Raw genomic sequence first — 21,066 nt, 5'->3', positions numbered from 1 at the left:
TAACACAGTGGTCCTCAACCCCCGGGCCACGGACCGGTACCGGTCCATGGATCAATTGGTACCGGGCCACCCAAGGAACATTGAATACAATTAAATTAAAATGATTAAATCAAAACAATCTAAATAAAATATAAGCAATCAACATCCCCCCCCTCAGCGGGCCGCAGTAAAATTATCAAACGTTGACTGGTCCATGGCTATAAAAAGGTTGGGGAGCACTGCTCTAACTGAAGAGTTCTTAAACCGAGAGAGAGGTTGTCTGGTTATATTTATTTGTCCCAGCCAGTGGCATTGGCTGTTGTATTTGCTGCTGAACGAAAGACAAGTTGGAACCGTACGTGAAAGTTCCATTTTACAAAGCGTCAGATTCTGATACTAGTACAGGCTTATCATCCGAAGAGCCGTCATCGTAAATCTGTTTGCAAGACTGTACTGAGATGCTAGTTGGTGCTTTTGAAATGCAGATTCCCCTGTTTTGTTTTTTGTTTTCGAAAGAGAAATCTGGAAAAAAAAACACCAAAAAACAAACAGACCTTTTGTTAGGCACTTAATGGGGAGGGTGGACCTAACTGCCGAAACCTTAGCGATGGCGAGGGATTGAAAATGCTGCGTTGCTAAGCAACAAATTTGCTGGCTTTCTGAAGGTGCTCAGATGCACTGAGAGTTAATGAATCGGCAGGGCGGCTGTTGGAAAACTGTTGGAAAACCCAATGGAGACCAAATGCTCATTTAGCCTGGCAAGGATTCAGCCCTGCCTTACTTATGTTTTAAGTTGAGGGGCGGATCTTCTTTGTGGTTGGGAAAACGAGTGTTATTTTTGAACAACAAACCATAGAGGAGCACAGACATTTTCCTTTCAAAAGGAGATACCTGCAAGAGACATCTCTGGACTGGTTCGTGCACACAAATATGGGTATAATTTTCTGTTCACGCCAACAGCCTCGACCGTCTCTGGGTATACGGCTTCACACGGACATGTGTATTTATTTAAAACAACTTTATCTTGCCAGCTAGCCACTCAGAGGATAAATATACCTTTTGGCAGGTATTCAAACGCTGCAAGACTAATGGGTTGTCTTAAATTTTCAGCCAAAAGTGTAAGCTCCCAAGATCAAAAGGATTTAAACTCCCAGCCCCGTCTTTAAAGACACAAAGCAAAGAAATGTAGCCTTAAAAATCCTTAGTTTTAATGCAATATCGAATCCAACATTTTATGCAGCTAGGATATTGCAAGATAGTTAACAGAACTAGCAAGTAGACTTCCAAGGTTTCCTTGCTAAATTTTTATTCTAAAGTCAATTTTCAGAAGGAACTGCTAATGTCTCTTGCCAAGTTGAACATCCTGGGAGTAGTCTAATGGTTTTGGAACCATCCGACTTTGGAGTGTTTCGTTTCTGTTTGAAGTTATGCTAATTTCAAGCAAAATGTTTATCATCGGAGAACTTTCGGAGATCAAAACAAGAGTTGTGTAAATCATCACATCCCGCTAATGTGATTAAAGATAGATGGAAGGGGGTGGGGGAAAATTCCAGAAAAGTTTTTAATCAAATAAAAACAATGTGGATTTGTGAAGAGCTCACTTTCTTTCTACCAGACTTTCCTTCTCAGCTCTCCTCTTCTGCACCTGGGCTGAGCTTTCTCCAGCCTAATGAATCCCAGGTTTGCCCCGCTCTTACTGGGAGGCAGCATCCAACTGGCTCCAGTGGAAAGAAATCGGAGGAGGCTGTTGAGAAAAAACTGCCCAGCAGCTGACTCTCAGATCCTCATGTGGGAAGATTCTTCCTTCTAATTAATATGCTCACTTACTTCTCTTGCCTCGTGCATGCCCATCACGCCCTGCTTGTGGGATGTGATCCATGAGAGGCAGTCCAGTACAACATTCCTTGTAATGTTAGAAAAGACATGTGAGGGAATGTTTCGTTCAGCCAGTCGAAACTTCCTGTTCCTCCTGGGCAAAAGATTTTGGGCATAATATTGAATATGATGCGTGGTTGAAATTGTGGAATCAAACATTAAAATTTACTGCATGTACCGCCCTGAAAGAGAATGTTTGGAAGATGATGTATAGATGGCATTTAACTCCAGTGAAACTATCTAGAATGGATAGAATGAGTAATAGAATGTGCTGGAAATGTAATGAGAAGGAAGGTGATTTTTATCATATGTGGTGGAAATGCGAAAAAGATAAAGAATTTTGGGAAATGATATATAATGAACTGATTTTTTTAAAAAAAATATACTGTTCCCAAAAAACCAGAAGCATTCTTCTTTGGAATAATAGGACAAGAGATTACAAAGGAGGACAGTATATTATTCTTGTATGCGACAACCGCGGCTAGGACATTGTTAGCCCAAAAATGGAAAACTCAGGACTTACCGACGATTGAAGAGTGGCAGACAAAAATGATAGACTATGCGGAATCAGCGAGACTGACTAGCAGGATTCGGAACCAGGGGAAAACAAGGTTCCAAAGAGACTGGAGTAAATTTGTGGACTATATGGAAAAGAACTGTAGAAGTTTAAAGACACTTGCAGGACTGAAATAAATCCTACGAACTGACATTAAATGGGAAGTAAAAAGGAACTGCGAGATAATAACTGAATAGAAAACCAAATGAGGGGAGGGAGGGAAGTCAAGCTTGGCGGAGCATTGTTTATGAGAGTTTGGGAGAGAATTGTTTAAAAAGATGGATGTATGTGTGTGATCGTTTCTGTAATGTTTGTTTGTTTAATGTTTTTTAATGTGTTTTAATTGGAAAAATTAATAAATTGCTTAAAAAAAAACTTCCTGTTCCTCCTGGCTGGAGCATCCTTCCTTTTGCATGTGATATGGTAGAAGGTGGGCATGACCTCACCTGCCCAGGTAACAAAAGGATGAGTCACGCAGCACACCTCCCTCTTTTTGACTTCCTTCTTCATTTGATCAGCTTTTAGCTAGGACTGCTCTGCTAGCTCTCAGCTAGCAGAAGCACTGGGGCTATTCCCCATATGGTGAATGTACATATTTATAACAAAGTCTGCCTTCAGGGATCCAACTGTGAACTGATGTGAGTAAAGTTTTTTTATTGACGTTGAATAAGATTGTGGCGTCTTTATTCTTTTAAGAGGGATTCAAGGGAATTTACCAGGAATGTACAATTCAATCTGAGACAGATTGAATTGTATAATAGTGAGAGGCTCACACGAGCCTGCAACTAGCTGTCTGCTGTGCATGTAAAAAGGGGAATGTAACTCTGCTACATAAAGGAATTTGCTAGCACAAGTTAGGAAGGATATTAAAAGACAATACGTCCTCTCCTGCCACCCTGAACAGTACCACTCATTTAGCTATTTATCTGTTGTGAACTACACTGGGATCTTTGGAAGAAGGGTAGCACACAACTTTAATAAATAATCATGAATAATAATCACAAAATGGAAGAGAGTTCTGGTGGTAACAGGTCCCCCTGCCTCTTCACGAGAGCCAGTGTGGTGTAGTGGTTAAGAGCGTTAGACTCGTAATCTGGTGAACTGGGTTCGCATCTCTGCTCCTCCACATGCAGCTGCTGGGTGACCTTGGGCTAGTCATACTTCTTTGAAGTCTCTCAGTCCCACTCACCTCACAGAGTGTTTGTTGTGGAGGAGGAAGGGAAAGGAGATTGTTAGCCAGTTTGAGACTCCTTAGGGTAGTGATAAAGCGGGATATCAAATCCAAACTCCTCCTCCTCTTCTTCTTCTTCTTCTTCTTCTTCTTCTTCTTCTTCTTCTTCTTCTTCTCGCTGTTAAATTGAGTTAAAATTACAGTTTTGCTGACGGTTGATAGCTGTATAGATATCCGAATTAGATCAGAATATGCCCTATTTTCAAAACAAGATTACATAGTCTAAGTCAGGCATCCCCAAACTGCGGCCCTCCAGATGTTTTGGCCTACAACTCCCATGATCCCTAGCTAACAGGACCAGTGGTCAGGGATGATGGGAATTGTAGTCCAAAACATCTGGAGGGCCGAAGTTTGGGGATGCCTGGTCTAAGTAATGCCGAATTTATTTGCAACCAACTCTAAAAATACAGTCTTTTGGCACAACGGCAGCAAACTGCATTGGATTTCGTGTGAATTGAGCAAAATCTGCTTCTGCTCATCCTTTGCTGCCTCCTTGTCCCTTTTTCAAACTGTAGATTGTAAACATCCTTGGGACAGGGACCTTTCTTTGGTTATGTTGTAAATCCCAATGTTCAGTGGCAGCCAGTCATCATGAAACTGCAAGGTTCACTGTGATGTCCTTTCTCATAACAAACAGGAACTTTTGGGTGCTTTCAGAATTTATTTAATTTCCATGTGTGCTCAGGAACTGGCAAAACTTCCTTAACATTTCAGAAAGGTTCAGAACCTCTTTGAGTTAATGGTTCTTGAAGGAATTTAATTTAAGACTGTGCAGACTCTTTTCAGTATCTGCATGCCCACTGGCCAATAAGTAAGGGGTTTGGTTTGAATTTGTTCTTTGGTTTCGAGCCAGCTGAAACGCCCAAACTTGGGATCACTAAGTCAGTTCTAAAGTTACAGTAATTGAAGGTAACCGGGGAGCAGGGGAACCCTCCCTGAGTAGCAAAACTCAGGACAGAGCTTCACTCTGGAAGCAAATAATAAAACTGAGATGGAAATCTTTGCAATACTCTGCTGGAAGATGAAGGAACGGAATTGTTAAAAAATGAAAGAGCCTTGGAAAAAATTGTCTGTACAATTCGCCTACCACTGAATTTTGTTGTGTTCCAGAAAAAATATATTTTTGTGTTAGTATTTTTGCTTCTGTTTATAACTAATTGTTTTATGGAGACTTGGAGAACGGCTCAAAATGGCGGTGATGTTTATCATTGTTGTCCACACACAGAAGCATAGCACCCCATGTTTTCTATGGGTGTCGTTTATTTTAGGTGCCAAATCTGATTCCCGTCCTGATGTTTAAGTTGGGGACGCGGCTGGAGCCCACCCTGTGCCGGGAAATCTTGTATACTTTGCCTGCTTTGGGCGTTCATAAGGTCAGTACGGAATTTTAACTCTTCTCCACTGGAAAAGGTGCTTTGTTTCTTAAAGGCGGATTTTGCTTTTGTTATAATTTTGGGAATAAAATGTTGAGGGCAACGAAAGTGCCTTGGTAGAATGTCATTTACCATCACTTAAATGGGTGGCTATGATCACAGGTGGTGCTGTGGTTAAACCACTGAGCCTAGAGCTTGCTGATCAGAAGGTCGGCGATTCGAATCCCTGTGAGGGGTTGAGCTCCCGTTGCTCGGTCCCAGCTCCTGCCAACCTAGCAGTTTGAAAGCACGTCAAAATGCAAGTAGATAAATAGGAACCGCTACAGCGGGAAGGTAAACGGTGTTTCCATGTGCTGCTCTGGTTTGCCAGAAGTGGCTTTGTCATGCTGGCCACATGACCTGGAAGCTATACGCCGGCTCCCTCGGCCAATAATGCGAGATGAGCGCGCAACCCCAGAGTCGGTCACGACTGGACCTAATGGTCAGGGGTCCCTTTACCTATGATCGCTATGGGTGATTGTCAAAGATGTGGATCTACGTAGCCTGAATGCCTTGTAGCTGGGAACATTCGGATTGCAATAAAGGGAAGCTCAGAAATATCTCTAATTGTAGGAAATAGAAGTAGCCCAGAGCACTATATACTATGGGTGTAGTGCATGTTACACCGTAGGAAATGTAAATATGCCTTCAGGGGAATAAAGGTCTTTAAAAAGGTTCCCAAAGAGGTGATTTATTTACAGTCAGGTGTGTCGACTGAATAGGCCTGCATGCCCCCCCCCCCGAAAATAGCAGATTAAAAGATTAGTCATTAACCCAGTGACAACGCAGAACTGTTGCCAAAGCCTCGCCTCAGCACCTTCTCTGGCACCTAACATTTCCGCTTCTGCCTCCTGCGCTGCTATCCTAATGCTAAATTGTGCTGCCGTCAAGGTGAAAAAGTTGCTGTCTGGATGTAGCCCTAGATGTTTGGCACGCAGAATTGATTGGCGCTTTTGTATTTGCTGCAAAATTAATCTCTCCAGACGTATTCTGCATTGTAAATGAATGTGGGGAAAGTTCTGTTTTTACAAATGAGCAAACAATCTCTTTCAGGTCTGCGTGGCGCAGATTTTACGTGCCCTACAGGTGTTGGGAAAGACGCCAGAGCTTCAAGCTGTTGCATTACGCCTGATGACATCTTTATGGGAGAAGCAGGTTGTCAAAAAGATTGAAAGCAATTGATCTCTGTCTCGAAAAATCACATTTTGGGGGAATAATTGATTGTGCTGTTGCCTCTTGCTTAACAATGGCTGCTAGGAACGTTGTTGAGAGTGGCTGGGGCAAACCTGCCAGATAGGTGGGGTATACAGTGGTGCCTCGCTTAACGAATGCCCTGCTTAACGAAATTTCCGCTTAACTAAAGGTTTTTTTTCTAGCGGAGGTTGCCTCGCTAGACGAATTCGTTTTACGAAAAATCCGTCTAGCAAATCGCAGTTTCCCATAGGAATGCATTGAAATTCAATTAATGCGTTCCTATGGGCAAAAAAAAAAATCAAAAAAATTTCAATGCATTCCTATGGGATTCGCTAGACGAATTTTTCGTTATAAGAAAATACCCGTGGAACGAATTAAATTTGTCTAGCGAGGCACCACTGTACATAATAAAGTTGTTGTTGTTGTATACATAATAAAGTTGTTGTTGTTGTTGTTAAGAGCTAATCCTTCAGGCCACTCTAGGAGGGGAGTATGCAGAATAATTTGTTCTTGGAAACTTTTACAATACAGTCATACCTCGGAGGTCGAACAGAATCCATTCTGAAAGTCCATTCGACTTCCAAAATGTTCGGAAACCAAGGCGCGACTTCTGATTGGCTGCAGGAAGCTCCAGCAGCCAATCGGAAGCCATGTCAGACGTTCAGTTTTCAAGGAACATTCACAAACCAGAACAATCACTCAAAACGTTTGAGTCACAAGGCGTTTGTCCAGGGTACGACTGTACTGTTGTCATATGTGTACACATGAATTAATCTTTTTTAAAAAACAAACAAACAAACCATTTTTTCATTGAATTGCCAATGCCAGAGCCCAGTATTCTTGGAGTTCTATTGTGCACTTGGTTAGCAGGTGTTGTGGTCCATTCTCCTGTGCATATCCTGGGGTTGCCATATTTCAAAAAGTAAAAATCAGGACACCCCAAAAGTTGTTTAGCTTTTTAGGAAGCCCCCCAAATTGTTGAGCTTTGTTTAGGAAAACCCAAAACTTAAGTGTGTGGTACCATTCATAATTCTGGAGAGAACAGGGACAGACCTTTTCTGACCTGCATCCCAATTGTGTGCTGGACTGGAGCAACTACTATTTGCAGAGCTGATTCGCAGTAAATATATGTAGAGGTAAAATATCTGGTATATACTGGTATTCTTCAGCTGCAATCCCATTAGTGGTCCCTTCCAACTCTACTGCCCTGTGAGCTATAATAACAAGATTCCTGCCTTTGCAGGGAGTTGTACTAGATGACCCTCGTGGTCGCTTCCAACTTTACAATTCTATGATTCTATGAACAGGGGCAGAGGAACCAGAGACCAAATAGCACTGGATTATGGAGAAAGCTAGAGAGTTCCAGAGAAACGTCTACTTCTGCTTCATTGACTATGCAAAAGCCTTTGACTGTGTCGACCACAGCAAACTATGGCAAGTTCTTAAAGAAATGGGAGTGCCTGATCACCTCATCTGTCTCCTGAGAAATCTCTATGTGGGACAAGAAGCTACAGTTAGAACTAGATATGGAACAACTGATTGGTTCAAAATTGGGAAAGGAGTATGACAAGGTTGCATATTGTCTCCCTGCTTATTTAACTTATATGCAGAATTCATCATGCAAAAGGCTGGACTAGATGAATACCAAACTGGAATTAAGATTGCTGGAAGAAATATCAACAACCTCAGGTATGCAGATGACACAACCTTGATGGCAGAAAGTGAGGAGGAATTATTTTAATGAGGGTGAAAGAGGAGAGCGCAAAATATGGTCTGAAGCTCAACATCAAAAAAACCAAGATCATGGCCACTGGTCCAATCACCTCCTGGCAAATAGAAGGGGAAGAAATGGAGGCAGTGAGAGATTTTACTTTCTTGGGCTCCTTGATCCCTGCAGATGGTGACAGCAGTCATGAAATTAAAAGACGCCTGCTTCTTGGGAGAAAAGCAATGAGAAACCTAGACAGCATCTTAAAAAGCAGAGACATCACCTTGCCTACAAAGGTCTGTATAGTTAAAGCTATGGTTTTCCCAGTAGTGATGTATGGAAGTGAGAGCTGGACCATAAAGAAGGCTGATCGCCGAAGAATTGATGCTTTTGAATTATGGTGCTGGAGGAGACTCTTGAGAGTCCCATGGGCTGCAAGAAGATCAAACCTATCCATTCTTAAGGAAATCAGCCCTGAGTGCTCCCTGGAAGGACAGATCGTGAAGCTGAGGCTCCAAGACTTTGGCCACCTCATGAGAAGAGAAGACTCCCTGGAAAAGACCCTGATGTTGGGAAAGATGGAGGGCACTAGGAGAAGGGGATGACAGAGGACGAGAAGGTTGGACAGTGTTCTCGAAGCTATGAAAATGAGTTTGACCAAACTGTGGGAGGCAGTGCAAGACAGGAGTGCCTGGCATGCTATGGTCCATGGGGTCACGAAGAGTCGGACACGACTAAACAACAACAACATGAACAGAAACAAAAATAGTGACTCTCATAACAGCCCTGTAAATTAAGTCAATGTTATCATCACTCATATTGCAGACGGGCAGAAAAAAATGATCCGCATAGCAGGCCATCAAACAGGGGATTCCAACCCATTGGCCTAGACCAGACATGTTCAACTGGTCGACCGCGATCGACAGGTAGATCCCCTGGGTGATCCACGCTCCCACCTGCTGTCCACCCCCGGTGCCAGAGCATGAAGCTCTGCCACTGTGTGACATGCTTTTAACACTTTACGACTATAGTTCTGTGAACGCTTGTTGTCATTCTAGGTTTGCTTAAGCTGCAGTATATTAAATACAGATGTACATGAAATCACGTCTTAATATGCTTTGCAGCAGGGGGCATGGCACTTTGCAATGTAAATGATTTTAGGGAGCTGCATAAAATAGAATATTATCCTGGTAAATTTAAATTGCTAAACCTTTCCCCTTCCATCAAATTATTTTTAGGATCGTGTTTACCCAGAACTGCAGCGATTCATGGCAATGTTGGATATGGCTTCCTTATCTGTTGGCAAAGATACTCAGTGGGAGAAGGTGATTGCTAAAGCTGCTTCTATCCGAGATATATGCAAGCAAAGGTAAGCAACGGCGTCCCAAAAAGTGGTTGTTTGGGATTCGGTTTGTCCAGAACTGCAGAGATTTGTGTGCTCCCTTGGATTCTTGAGGCTGAACCTGGGGCCTACTGCCTCCCCACTGGACTTCCATTTTCTGGAGGGCAAGATGGACTCTTGGAAACACAGGGTGGTCTTCAGAAAAAGAAGATGAAATTATGACTTGTTTGGTTTTGGTCCAACAATGGATTCAGGTTCACATTTTGGGATTTAAGCCATTAATCCGTTGTTCAGTTAAACTTTGCAAGACTATATAGATCAGTCACGTTCAACTTCCAAGAGGCAGCGATCTACACCCACTAGAAATAAACTGGTAGTGATCTACCCATTGAATTGACCAGAGTTGAGCTTTTTTGGGTGAGGATGAGCCAAAGTTGTTCAGCTTTTTTGGGGGGGGAGGGAATCAATCAGGATCCCGCAATCGGCCACGATCTACCACAGACACCCCACGATCAACGGTAGATCGTGACCGACCGGTTGGACATGCCTGATATAGATCATTGGATAGAAGGCAACCATTTGAGCCTATAGTTACACTTCTAGGTACAGTAGATTAGAACAACTAATGCTGACCAAGTTCCATAAAATAGCGGGAAATATATTAGTAGTTGATTGTTAAAAATTGGAATAAAAACATTTATTATTGGAGGAATGGAAAAGGAAGATACAAACCTTCCCTTCTGAGCCACTATGGACTGTCTATGCTTAAGCCTCTGAGTCCTCTCCATGTGCTGAAGGACAGAGGGGTGCACAGTATCAACCTCTGTGATTGACAGGCTTCGTGCAACTTTTGGACTGGCTAGACTTTATTTTTTAGGAGCCTAGGCTTCTGAATTTGCTTTGTCCAAAGAGCAGGACCGTCTTTAACACTCCAGTTGCCACGGCACTCCAGTGTTCCTGGCTTTTGTTCCAGCATCTGGTTTGAAAAGTTATGCCAGCAGCCAAGCAAAGTTGTACGACTCTGGGCCATACAACATGGGTGTCTACCTCTGTACCTTATTTCTTGAATGGCCATTCATTGTACCACATCCAGGATCTTGGCAAAGCCTCTTCAACTCTGTTTCTAACCATCCTGGACACAGGCCTTTTCAATTGACCCAAGCTGTTTCGGGAGACAGTATTTGACTAAGAAGTGGAATGATTATGGCGATAATGATATCCCTATCTGATTGAGATGTTGCCATGTACTTCTATGGATAAATCAGCAATTGCTATGAGATGCGATCAGATCAAATACAGTGGCACCTTGGTTCTCAAACTTAATCCGTTCCGGAAGTCCGTTCCAAAACCAAAGCGTTCCAAAACCAAGGTGCGCTTTCCCATTGAAAGTAATGCAAATGGACTTATTATTATTATTATTATTATTATTATTATTATTATTATTAATAATTTCCCCAGCCACTCTGGGCGGCTTCCAACAGAAATATTAGAATACACTAATTTCTTAAAGATTAAAAGCTTCCCCAAACAGGGCTCCCTTCAGGTGTCCTCTAATCCGTTCCAGACTTTTAAAAACAACCCCTAAAACAGCAATTTAACATGAATTTTACAAGACCATTGATCTGTAAAATGAAAGCAACAATCAATGTTCTGTACTATAAAATAAATAAGACAGTATTGTAGATGAATAAATAAATAAAATGATTCCCCCCCCTTACCTGCACTGATGATAGTCACTGTTTGGATGGGGAGCTTTTATCCATTTCAGTCGCACAATCAATCAATCAATCAATCAATCAGTCAAACGAAAAACAAGTCACAGTCACAAAAATGAAAAAGCCACATACACAAAAATGCAAAAAATAGCAAAAACAAAAGCACCAAATATCACCTCAGAACACTGCAATCAAAACGGAAGGCTTTAATTGCAATTGGGGAGGGGGGACACGGACTCAAATGAGTGGTGCAAGGGCAGAAGCGGGAGGGGGAAAGCCTTAATTACTATGTGGGGGACTCAAATTAGAGGCGCAACAGTGAAAACGGAAGCTCAGGTGCACGTTCGGCTTCCGAGGCAAAGTTCGAAAACCGGAACACCAACTTCTGGGTTTGCAGCATTCGAGTTCCAAGTTGTTTGGGAACTAAGCTGTTTGAAAATCGAGCTTCCACTGTATCTGACTGTTTGCTTTCTCTCTTTATGGCGAAAAGAAGTATCTTTGGAGGATGTTAATACAGTGGTGCCTCGCTTAACGAATGCCCTGCTTAACGAAATTTCCGCTGAACGAAAGGTTTTTTCTAGTGGAGGTTGCCTCGCTAGATGAATTCGTTTTACGAAAAATTCGTCTAGCGAATCGCGGTTTCCCATAGGAATGCATTGAAATTCAATTAATGCGTTCCTGTGGGCAAAAAAAAAATTCAAATAAAATTCAATGCATTCCTATGGGATTTGCTAGATGAATTTTTCGTTATAAGAAAAGACCCGTGGAACGAATTAAATTCGTCTAGCAAGGCACCACTGTATGTGGAACTCAGGCAAGGTAACCTTTTTTCTTCTTTCTAATGGAATATTCTGTAACTACCAAAGGTAATTCTTGCTTTTGATTAGGCCTTACCAACATGGAGCGGATATGTTGGCTGCCATTTCCCAGGTGCTGAATGAATGCACAAAGCCTGACCAAGCCACTCCCGCTGTCCTCGTCTTGCAAGGTCTTCACGCCCTTTGTCAGGCGGAGGTAAGCTTCCCAGAGCTCCTCCGCGGACCGTCCTTTCTCCTTCGCTTTGCATGTTTTGTTCACCTTGGCTTTCGAGGAGCTGCCGTTGGGATAGAATGCCACACTCCCTTCTGGTTAAAAAAACAAGTCTCTCTGTTTTCCTCATTCATTAGTCATCCGCAGAGGCATGCAATGCGGCCGTTTTACTTCTCCAGATAATAAGTTGCACCGAGACCTGCCAACGGCGTGACTGTCATTTTATGACTACTTTATAGATCTCAGAGGAAACCAAATTCCTCCCAAAGCATTATATTCCCTCCCTCCATTCTCTGTACAAGGTAAACACAAAGTTCTTTTCAGCATTTCTGTTGCAGAGATGTGTATTGGTGCTTATGAACTAAATATTGTTGTGGTTGTTATCTGTACTTCCAGACCACTTTTCCCCCTCCTTCTTCTTCTCTACCTGGAATGTCTTATCTTTGAGGCCAAGATTTTTTGGGGGGATAACAGCTGTTATCTTCATAGCTGCAGCTCTTGCCTCTGTCCTCAGTGGGCATGGTTTGCAAAGCCGATAGTATGTGGACTTTGATTGATATGCCCATGATGGATGCAACCTTCCAAATAAAGGCATCAGAACACAGTGCCCAAAATAGCAGGACTAGTTTTGGTGCAACATTTTTTTAAAAAATCTTACTGTCTCTCTTCAAATAAATTAGTCACATTTAAAACATTTGGGGCTTTAAAAAAAACACCTGAATTAAGAACAACCCTTTGGTTTTATTTGGAGACTCCTAAATCCTGTGATTGAAACCGTAATTCTCTGCAGGCAAAGGGTGGAACCCGATGCTGATTGCCTGCAGATGAAAGTAATTTGGCAACAAATCGGGGAAAGGGGACAATTTTGGGCAATTTACCCCAACAACACCTCCCAATCCTAAAAGGCACCATTGTTTGAGACGGAACTACCCTAGCATTTGAGGGGAGGAAGGAACTGATGACGCAGAAGAATAGGACTCCCTGCTATCCTTGATCTAGATCAGTGTTTTGCAAACTTGGGTCTGCAGCTGCTTTTGGACTACATTTCCCAGCACCCCTGACCACTGGTCCTGCTAGCTAGGGATGATGGGAGTTGTAGTCCCAAAAAAGGCTGGAGACCCAAGTTTGCAAAACACTGATCTGGATGGTGATGGGGGGGGGGATACTTGCATGTATAAGAAGCATGCTAAAAACCAAGAGATTATTGTTTTAATTTTCAAGTTTTGTATAATCAACGAAGCGTTGCAGCTGAGATGCTGAAGCTAAAATCATAAAAGGATGCCGTGGTGTTTTATAAACATTTGCCACTTAAGAAGATCTCCGAGGGGGAAGGTACACTGCAAGAGTTCCCTCTTGGAGCTTTTTTTGAGAACGTTTGTAGCACAAGATCTAAAAAGCAAACTCACAGAATAACTTTCAGCTTGAGTTAAATATAATGGCTGTCCTATATTAGAATATAATGGATTACATGAAGTAGGAAACACAGCAGATGAATTACTGATGTTGCTCCCAAGTACTGGGCTTGCTTTGGGGTGATTTATGAAGACGGCTAAATCTTTTTGTGCTTTTGTATAATGGAGCCTTTTAATGAGACTTACAGTGCTCACTGGCTTGCATCTCAGGCCTGGATATTATACACCGCAGCAGCTCTTGCCAAGACCACATCTACTAATTCTTGGCAAATCTTTTGTTTTCGCCCCCGCCCCCAGCAAAATTCAACAGAAGCCAGCATACTTTCTGTGAGCCTATGCATCCTGCTTCATAATAGATTTCATGTGTGAAATGCACCGGGCAAGCCAAGTAAGATTCAAAGATGAAAAGACTCAGCATAGTTTGGAAGGAGTTTTTGTTTTGTTTCTGCTCCGTCCCTTTTTCTCTGGAAGCAATTCTGTGCCGTATTCTCCCTGATTCCACATTTATTAGGCTTTGACTAAAGAGAGAGAACATGCGGAGCAGAATAGCACAGGGGAAATTATGAAGATGACAAATTATGCCGGTTAGTGAATTTGACAACTAAACGAAAATGGTTCCTTGGGCATTCTTAAAATAACTTGGCTATTAAAGCTGAAGTGTTGTGTTTTTTCTACGTACAAAAGCAGACATGCAGCTGTTTCTCCCCCCTTTTCTTGAAAAAAAATTCCTCCGAGGATTTACAAGGCAGCCTTGCAAGATTTTATATTCCTTTATGCTTCTGAGAAGGGTTGGGTGTGCCATTTAAGGAGGGCAGCAGCCTCGGACCACGTTCTTCAATATTTCTGATTATTATGAAGCATGCAAAATGACCACATCATTTGCTCCATAAAGTTGGCATTTGAAATTGCTGTGAATCTTTCCCCCTGATATTGATGTATATTGATGTATATTCTTTCCTCCCCCAAAGTGAAGCTGAACTGGAAGCCTTGCTTTTCAGCTATTCAGCGCCTCCAACTTCATAATGCAATTGCGTCCTGAAAATTGAATGCATGCAGTTGCAAATTGCACGGGCAGTTATTGCATATTTCCAGGAATGCAGATCTCTCTGCTGGGGCTGTTTGCTCCTCTCTTTCAACCTTCTTACAGTAGATCTTCTTGCAAAGAAAGGAACCAGAGTTGCCCTCTTTGCAGAGCATCAAAGCCTTTCTCCCTTTTTAGCTGCTCCCACTGAACAGCTGATGGACCGGAGGGGATGCAAAGGGCTGGATAAAATCTGGCATGCAGTATATGACCTGTGTGTGCTACTGGCATAGGTAAAGGTAACTCTGGGGTTGCGGCTCTCATCTCGCTTAATTGGCCAAGGGAGCTGGCGTACAGCTTCCATTTCATGTGCCCAGCATGACTAAGCTGCTTTTGGCGAACCAGAGCAGCACATGGAAACGCCGTTTACCTTCCCGCCGGAGCGGTACCTATTTATCTACCTGCACTTTGATGTGCTTTCGAACTGCTAGGTTCGCAGGAGCAGGGACCGAGCAACGGGAGCTCACCTCGTTGCGGGGATTCGAACCGCCGACCTTCTGATCGGCAAGCCCTAGGCTCTGTGGTTTAACCCACAGCGCCACCTGGCATAGCCCATCCTAATAAGCTTAGGAATGGAGAATGAAGCTTACCGGTGTAAAGGCAGTGGAAGTAATAGGCCACAACTGCTGGAAGTTGGCTACAGATCAAGGTTGTGACGGATACCTGGCATCTCTCAGATTCAGACTTGGAACCTGGAAGGGCAGAAGCCGTTAGACAGAAGGCAAAATTTATTTGTCAAGATGGTGCTATGGAACAGTAAAGATAAGGCCAGCTCTTTATTTCTTCTGCTAGCTGAGAGTAAGGCTCCAGATCCCCCCATTTGAAACGTCAGGTGCTTCGCAATCCTTCACTCTCTGCATCTTTGCTAGTTGAAAAAGCTATTTTCGGCACCTCCAGAAAAAGTTTGTGTAGCGGAATGTAGAGGAATGTAGCGGAAAGAGTGTGTAGCTGCAATGTGTTGGAGGGAAATGGATGCAAAGCAAGTTCCGTGATGGAACCTGTGGTTAATTGCTCCTGAAAATAAATGCGCCAGTGTTAGCACTGAGAATTGGACACAATCAGTTTACCCTGGATAAAGTAAATGAATCTTCTAATGATTCATACCTCGAATCGTGCATCGAAGCATTCAAAAGGAGACTGGCAAGCACTCTGAGACCGGCGAAGTTAAAACCTTGTTAATCCTTAGAGATGGAAATGATCTATTCATCCCAAAACGGCAACAAAGGACGGGACAATGGGCACATAGTTTAAAACAAACTTACAAAGAGGGCTTGCACCCGAAGCCTTTGAACAGTGTCTGGAGTTACAAAGATGCTTTCTGATCAGCAACTGCTCTGTTGTGTCAAAGCTAATCGGTGTCCCCCTTCCCCCCAATATTGTGGAGCCAAAGCCCTTTCATCTTCTGCGGTTCCTAGAGGGTGTTGTGCTTTCGAATAACAGCAATATACAATTGAGCAATAACTATCGAGACTCGGGGCATTTCCTGGGGATTCATGACCGAGGGAAAGAGTTCACCGCAGGCCGTTTATCACAAGGCAGAATCGGCTGTTCCCCCGGAAATGCCCCATGCCAAGATCATTAGTGCTCTTATTACCTTTGCATTTGTTTACTTTTTCAAAAACTTAGGTTGGGAGGAAAGCATAATTTTGTTTCCCTGCCGTTTTCTTTGCAACGCTACGGGGTAGCCGGCTCTCAATGGGGCCGCTGCTGCGTTTCATTATTCCGGAGAATTCGTTTCTTGCAGAAGGAGCCAATCAGATGTCTAGAATTTTACTCTTGTTAAGGGTATAAAGATAATTTATTATGGAAACGCTCTCCAGTGTAGTCGAGAGCCCCCAAGAAGCTAACTAGAATGGCCAGCTGTGTACAGTGATTTTTTAAAATCAAGTGTGGATTTTCGCATTACATTCCAGCGATGTTGCACTTAAATTGGCGGGGGGAGCAGAGGGCAGAGGCTGTGTGCAAGGATGCTGTCTTTAAAAAGCGGCCGTATTTTTCATGTTGCCGAGACGGCACTTTCATTTCCAGTTGGCGGAGTTTTTATTTGGGGCGTTGGTTAATGTAGGCATTGGAATGTGAGACAGGATGAGCCCCCCCTCCTTGCAGGACGAAAGTGCCTTCAATTTGGCTGATGCAGAAGACCGTTTAAAGTTTTTAAAAGTAACAACAACAACAACAACAACAACAACAATTTTATTATTTTTACACCTCCTGTTTGGCTGGGTTGCCCTCCCAGATGGCTACCGCTTTCTGCCCTTTCTGTCGCAGAGTTGGATGACGAAAGCCTGGCCAAGAACGCCACTTACGATAGTTATCTTCGTGAATTCAAGTCTTGATTTAGCTTTCTGGTTACCTTTTGTAAAGGATGTTAATCTTGGGGCAGTGTTTGAACTTGGGAAACGTGGAGTCCCGAAATGTCACTTTAACACCCACCTCGCAATTAGTTAGAAGGACAAAGCCTGAGTTTAGAGCTGAGTTTGCGGTGATGTGAACTAGAAGGAAAGCAGCCAAGCAGAGAGAAAGGAAGAGGGAGCCATGCCGGATCTCTCTCTGAATCCGAAATGGCGGTTATGGGAGAAACAAGGCTCTTTTGGGGTGCTGGTACTGTGAACCCCTCCATCTTGGGCTCAGGTTGTCTCTAGTGGTCAATAAACCACATATTCTAAAGACACCACAGTCTCCGCTGTGCCTCATTCCTAAAAGGAAACCCGAAGCCTGGGGAAGCACCTGGAACCTGCGGGATCCCACACTCCTTGGAGATTGGGGTGCAACAATACATTGCAAACAGAGTGGCCACGTGCTATGCTGGCTGGGGCTGTTCTAGTCCAAAACATCTGGAGGGCACCAGGTTGGGGGAAGGCTGGTCCAAGTGAAGGACACCTGAGATCTCCTTTTGATTTTCTTGCACTTCTCTTTGCGAACTTAAGCTCTGCATCTCTCGGCCAAGACCTCTGAGGAAGCAGTCAGATGTTTCAAATTTTCTCTGTGACTTACAAAGTGTTGCCAGATTTACCAATAGGAAATCAAAAATTCCTTTTGGTGAAAGCTTCTGAATGGTTTCAGAAACGTTTCGCAAATGAACCTAACAGTTTTGTAGTTGTCAACAACAACAACAAATTAATTCATCTTCAGATAATAACAAAAGGTTACTTTCTTTCAAGCATTGTCTGGTGTGTAAAGGAACATGAGCAGGAACAGGGGGGGGGCTTGAAGTTGCTTCTTGGTAGCTGGCTCCTGGGGAAGCCCATTATGATGGAAACTATTTCATTTCTATTTAAGTCATTACTTCTGAATGCATATCTAAGACATATAAATTAGCATATTATTTAGCATATAAATTAGCCTTTTATAAAAATCTTTGCTGCTTTTGTCCTGCTTTTCATTTTGCATGTCCTTCTTTTAGGTGGTGTGTTGATGGCCACCTCAATTCAAAGAGCTTCTATTGGTTGGTTGGTTGGTTGGTTGGTTGGTTTATCAATTTTCCAAATACAGTGGTACCTTGGTTCTTGAATGTACCGTATATTCCGGTGTATAAGACGACTGGGCGTATAAGACAACCCCCCAACTTTTCCATATAGTTGGGATATACTTGCCGTATAAGAAATACGACCCGGGGTATAAGACGACCCCCAACTTTTGAGAAGATTTTCCTGGGTTAAAAAGTAGTCTTATACGCAGGAATATACAGTAATCAGTTCTGGGAGTCCATTCGACTCCAGAAACGTTTGAAAACCTAGGCGCGGCTTCCGATTAGCTGCAGGAACTTCCTGCACTCAAGCAGAAGTCGCATCGGACGTTCGGCTTCCGGAAAATGTTTGAAAACCAGAACACTTGCGGGTTTTTGGCATTCGGGAGCCAAAACGTTCGAGAACCAAGATACGACTGTATAAAAAAAACAATTGGTCAAACATTTTCCAATCTACATTCCCTTGATAGTCGACTTCCCTTCCATGGTGTCCTTAAATTATCTATTGCTGCTGCATATTATAATTAATCTATTCCTCCTTTCCTCAACCTTATTCTCAGAATCCCTTTTACCTGCTAGTGTTATAACATATTTACAATTAAAAAAATAATCTACAAACATTTCCCAATCCTCCTTGAAGGTTCTCTCTTCTTGTTCTCTAATTTTGCTAGTTAAACTTGCTAATTCAGCATATTCCATCCATTTCAACTGCCACTCCACTTTCGTAGATCATGCACCTTCTCGCAATTTGGGGGCATATAAGTCTCTCGCGGCAGTCATTGCATACAGAAACAAGTTCCTTTGATTCTTTGGCACATTAAATTCAAAGACCTTCTAAACCCTGTCTTTGGTCTTACATAAAATACCATAGCATTTGAGGCTTAACAATCTAAAGCAGGAATCCCCAAACTTCGGCCCTCCAGATGTTTTGGGCTACAATTCCCATCATCCTTGACCACTGGTCCTGTTAGCTAGGGATCATGGGAGTTGTAGGCCAAAACATCTGGAGGGCTGCAGTTTGGGGATGCCTGATCTAAAGTGTGCATTTTTTCAGGACAGTGGTCAACGTGGCTAGCCTGACTCTGTGGTCCTCACCAGCTTAATCATACCTCGGGTTGTGAACGCTGTGGGTTACGCATTTTCGGGTTGCGCTCTACAGCAAACCCGGAAATTCTGGAACGGGTTACTTCCAGGTTTCAGCACTCGCGCATGCGCAGAAATGCAAAATGACGTCATGCACATGTGCAGACGCTGCGCTGCGGGTTGCGAACGTGCCTCCCGCACGGATCACGTTCGCAACCCGAGGTATGACTGTAAAGACATTTGGAAAATGCACATTACTTTTCCATATTGATTTTTTATATCTTTCTCAACTATAGTATAAAGTCAGAGAATGTGAACATTTCATACAATCGACATTTGTTTTTCCCCCTGTCGTGGGGTAAATTGATCTATCATTTCTCCCGTTAATTTGTAAATGCATATTTATGACCCCTCTGAAACACTGGATCTCTCTCCCCCCCCTCTCCCTCTCCCTCTCTCACTTCTGCAGATGAATTGTTCTCTCTAATTCTTGAGAATAGCATTCCTGAAAGTGGGGGTGGAGAAGTGTCATTTTCACTCAACATATAATCAGATTAAGTTTCAGTAGCTGTCATTATTAGTTACACTGGAATTGTATTCATGGATCTGCCTGTTCGTTAAAAGGATTTAACTCAATAGGCATTCCTGAAAGCCTTTTCTTTACAGTTTTTGAAATGGTCCCCTAAAGTGTTTTCACAACCTCTGAAGTGGCTGCTTAATTCGGCAATTACTTTTCTGATGCTGATTCTATTTTTCCCCCCTTTTACCCCAAAATATATACACACACATATATATAATATTGCTACACTGAATTTCATCAAGCCATCCCCATTATGGAATGAGCTACACAGGGGGTGCTGTCAGTTCGTTTCTCTGCACAAATAAATATTTGATTCATTCATTTGGCAAAGGCATCTGCAGCTTTGCTCATAACGTTGTATACATTATGAAACTTTCTCCAGCATTGACTTCCTTGGTTTTGAATATAAAGCAGATGTGAGACTCGTAACATGGCCCCCTGGTAAATCTTGGCTTGACCTTTGACTTGAGGACTTGCAACTGTTGAAGGAATTTATTTTCTGCGGTATTCTACTCACCATCCATTTAGGCACCCATTGCCATTGCAACGTAAACCTCAAACAATGCAGAGCAATAGCAGATAACTAATCCTGGCAGAATATAGAGCGATGTCTGAAAAGTTGAAATTCCTGAAAGGAACTTTGTGCACTTATGTCAAAGATGGATCGCAGGGGAATCCCTTGAAGTCTTCATTACAATGGTTTGCTCCCCACAGAGATGGGGATCTTGGAAAACCAGGAGACACACTTATGGGAGAGAAGAAGGGAGAACTCAGCATTCATGTCTCTGATGCAAAAGATTTGATTGTCAGATTCATTCATTCCTACTATGACCTTATGTGTGGTGGACTTAGCTCGTTGCAATGGATCAGTCTGGCAGCTCTGTAAACTTCCTTGTGTCCCTTGAAAGGTTCAACTATTTGTGGCATGAATGGAAGGTGGCATACAAGCAAGCCTATCTTCACTAGTTCTAATGTCTATAATTCTAAAATTAGCATTGTTTCTATTATTACGGAAAGAAGGCATTGGTGCTTTAATTCCAGTAACAACATGAAACCTTCAAGAGCAAACATTAGCATGAGAGAGAGAGAGAGAGAGAGAGAGAGAGAGAGAGAGAGAGAGAGAGAGAGAGAGAGAGAAAGAAAGAAAGAAAGAAAGAAAGAAAGAAAGAAAGAAAGAAAGAAAGAAAGAAAGAAAGAAAGAAAGAAAGAATTGGAGAGAGAACTCTCAAAATGTTGAATTGGTACTGAGTTAAAGTTCTTCACCCAAATGTTCACATTAAGCAAGGGAATTCAGTAATGTTGCTTAGATTATGTTAGCTGCTTAAGGGTTTCTTACTAAACAGTGATCATAAACAAACAAGGACAGCACTTACAAGGCTTTGAGATCTATTTAGCTTTTGGAA

The 21,066-nt window shown here is 42.7% G+C and overlaps 1 protein-coding gene across 2 annotated transcripts in view; it reads left to right on the top strand.

Moving 5' to 3' along the window:
• FOCAD (focadhesin) overlaps window positions 1-21,066 on the top strand; it is a 106,510-nt gene that overhangs the window by 29,928 nt on the left and 55,516 nt on the right. For both annotated transcript variants that reach the window (XM_060269017.1, XM_035140663.2), the window contains 4 exons: window positions 4,910-5,014; window positions 6,107-6,208; window positions 9,194-9,324; window positions 11,900-12,026. In XM_060269017.1, the coding sequence (XP_060125000.1) occupies window positions 4,910-5,014; window positions 6,107-6,208; window positions 9,194-9,324; window positions 11,900-12,026 (465 nt within the window). The remainder of the gene's footprint in view (window positions 1-4,909; window positions 5,015-6,106; window positions 6,209-9,193; window positions 9,325-11,899; window positions 12,027-21,066) is intronic.

This window comes from Zootoca vivipara, chromosome 16 (assembly GCF_963506605.1).
Source record: "Zootoca vivipara chromosome 16, rZooViv1.1, whole genome shotgun sequence".
In the NCBI taxonomy this organism is placed as follows: Eukaryota; Metazoa; Chordata; class Lepidosauria; order Squamata; family Lacertidae; genus Zootoca; species Zootoca vivipara.
This window is presented reverse-complemented; position numbering and strand designations above follow the sequence as displayed.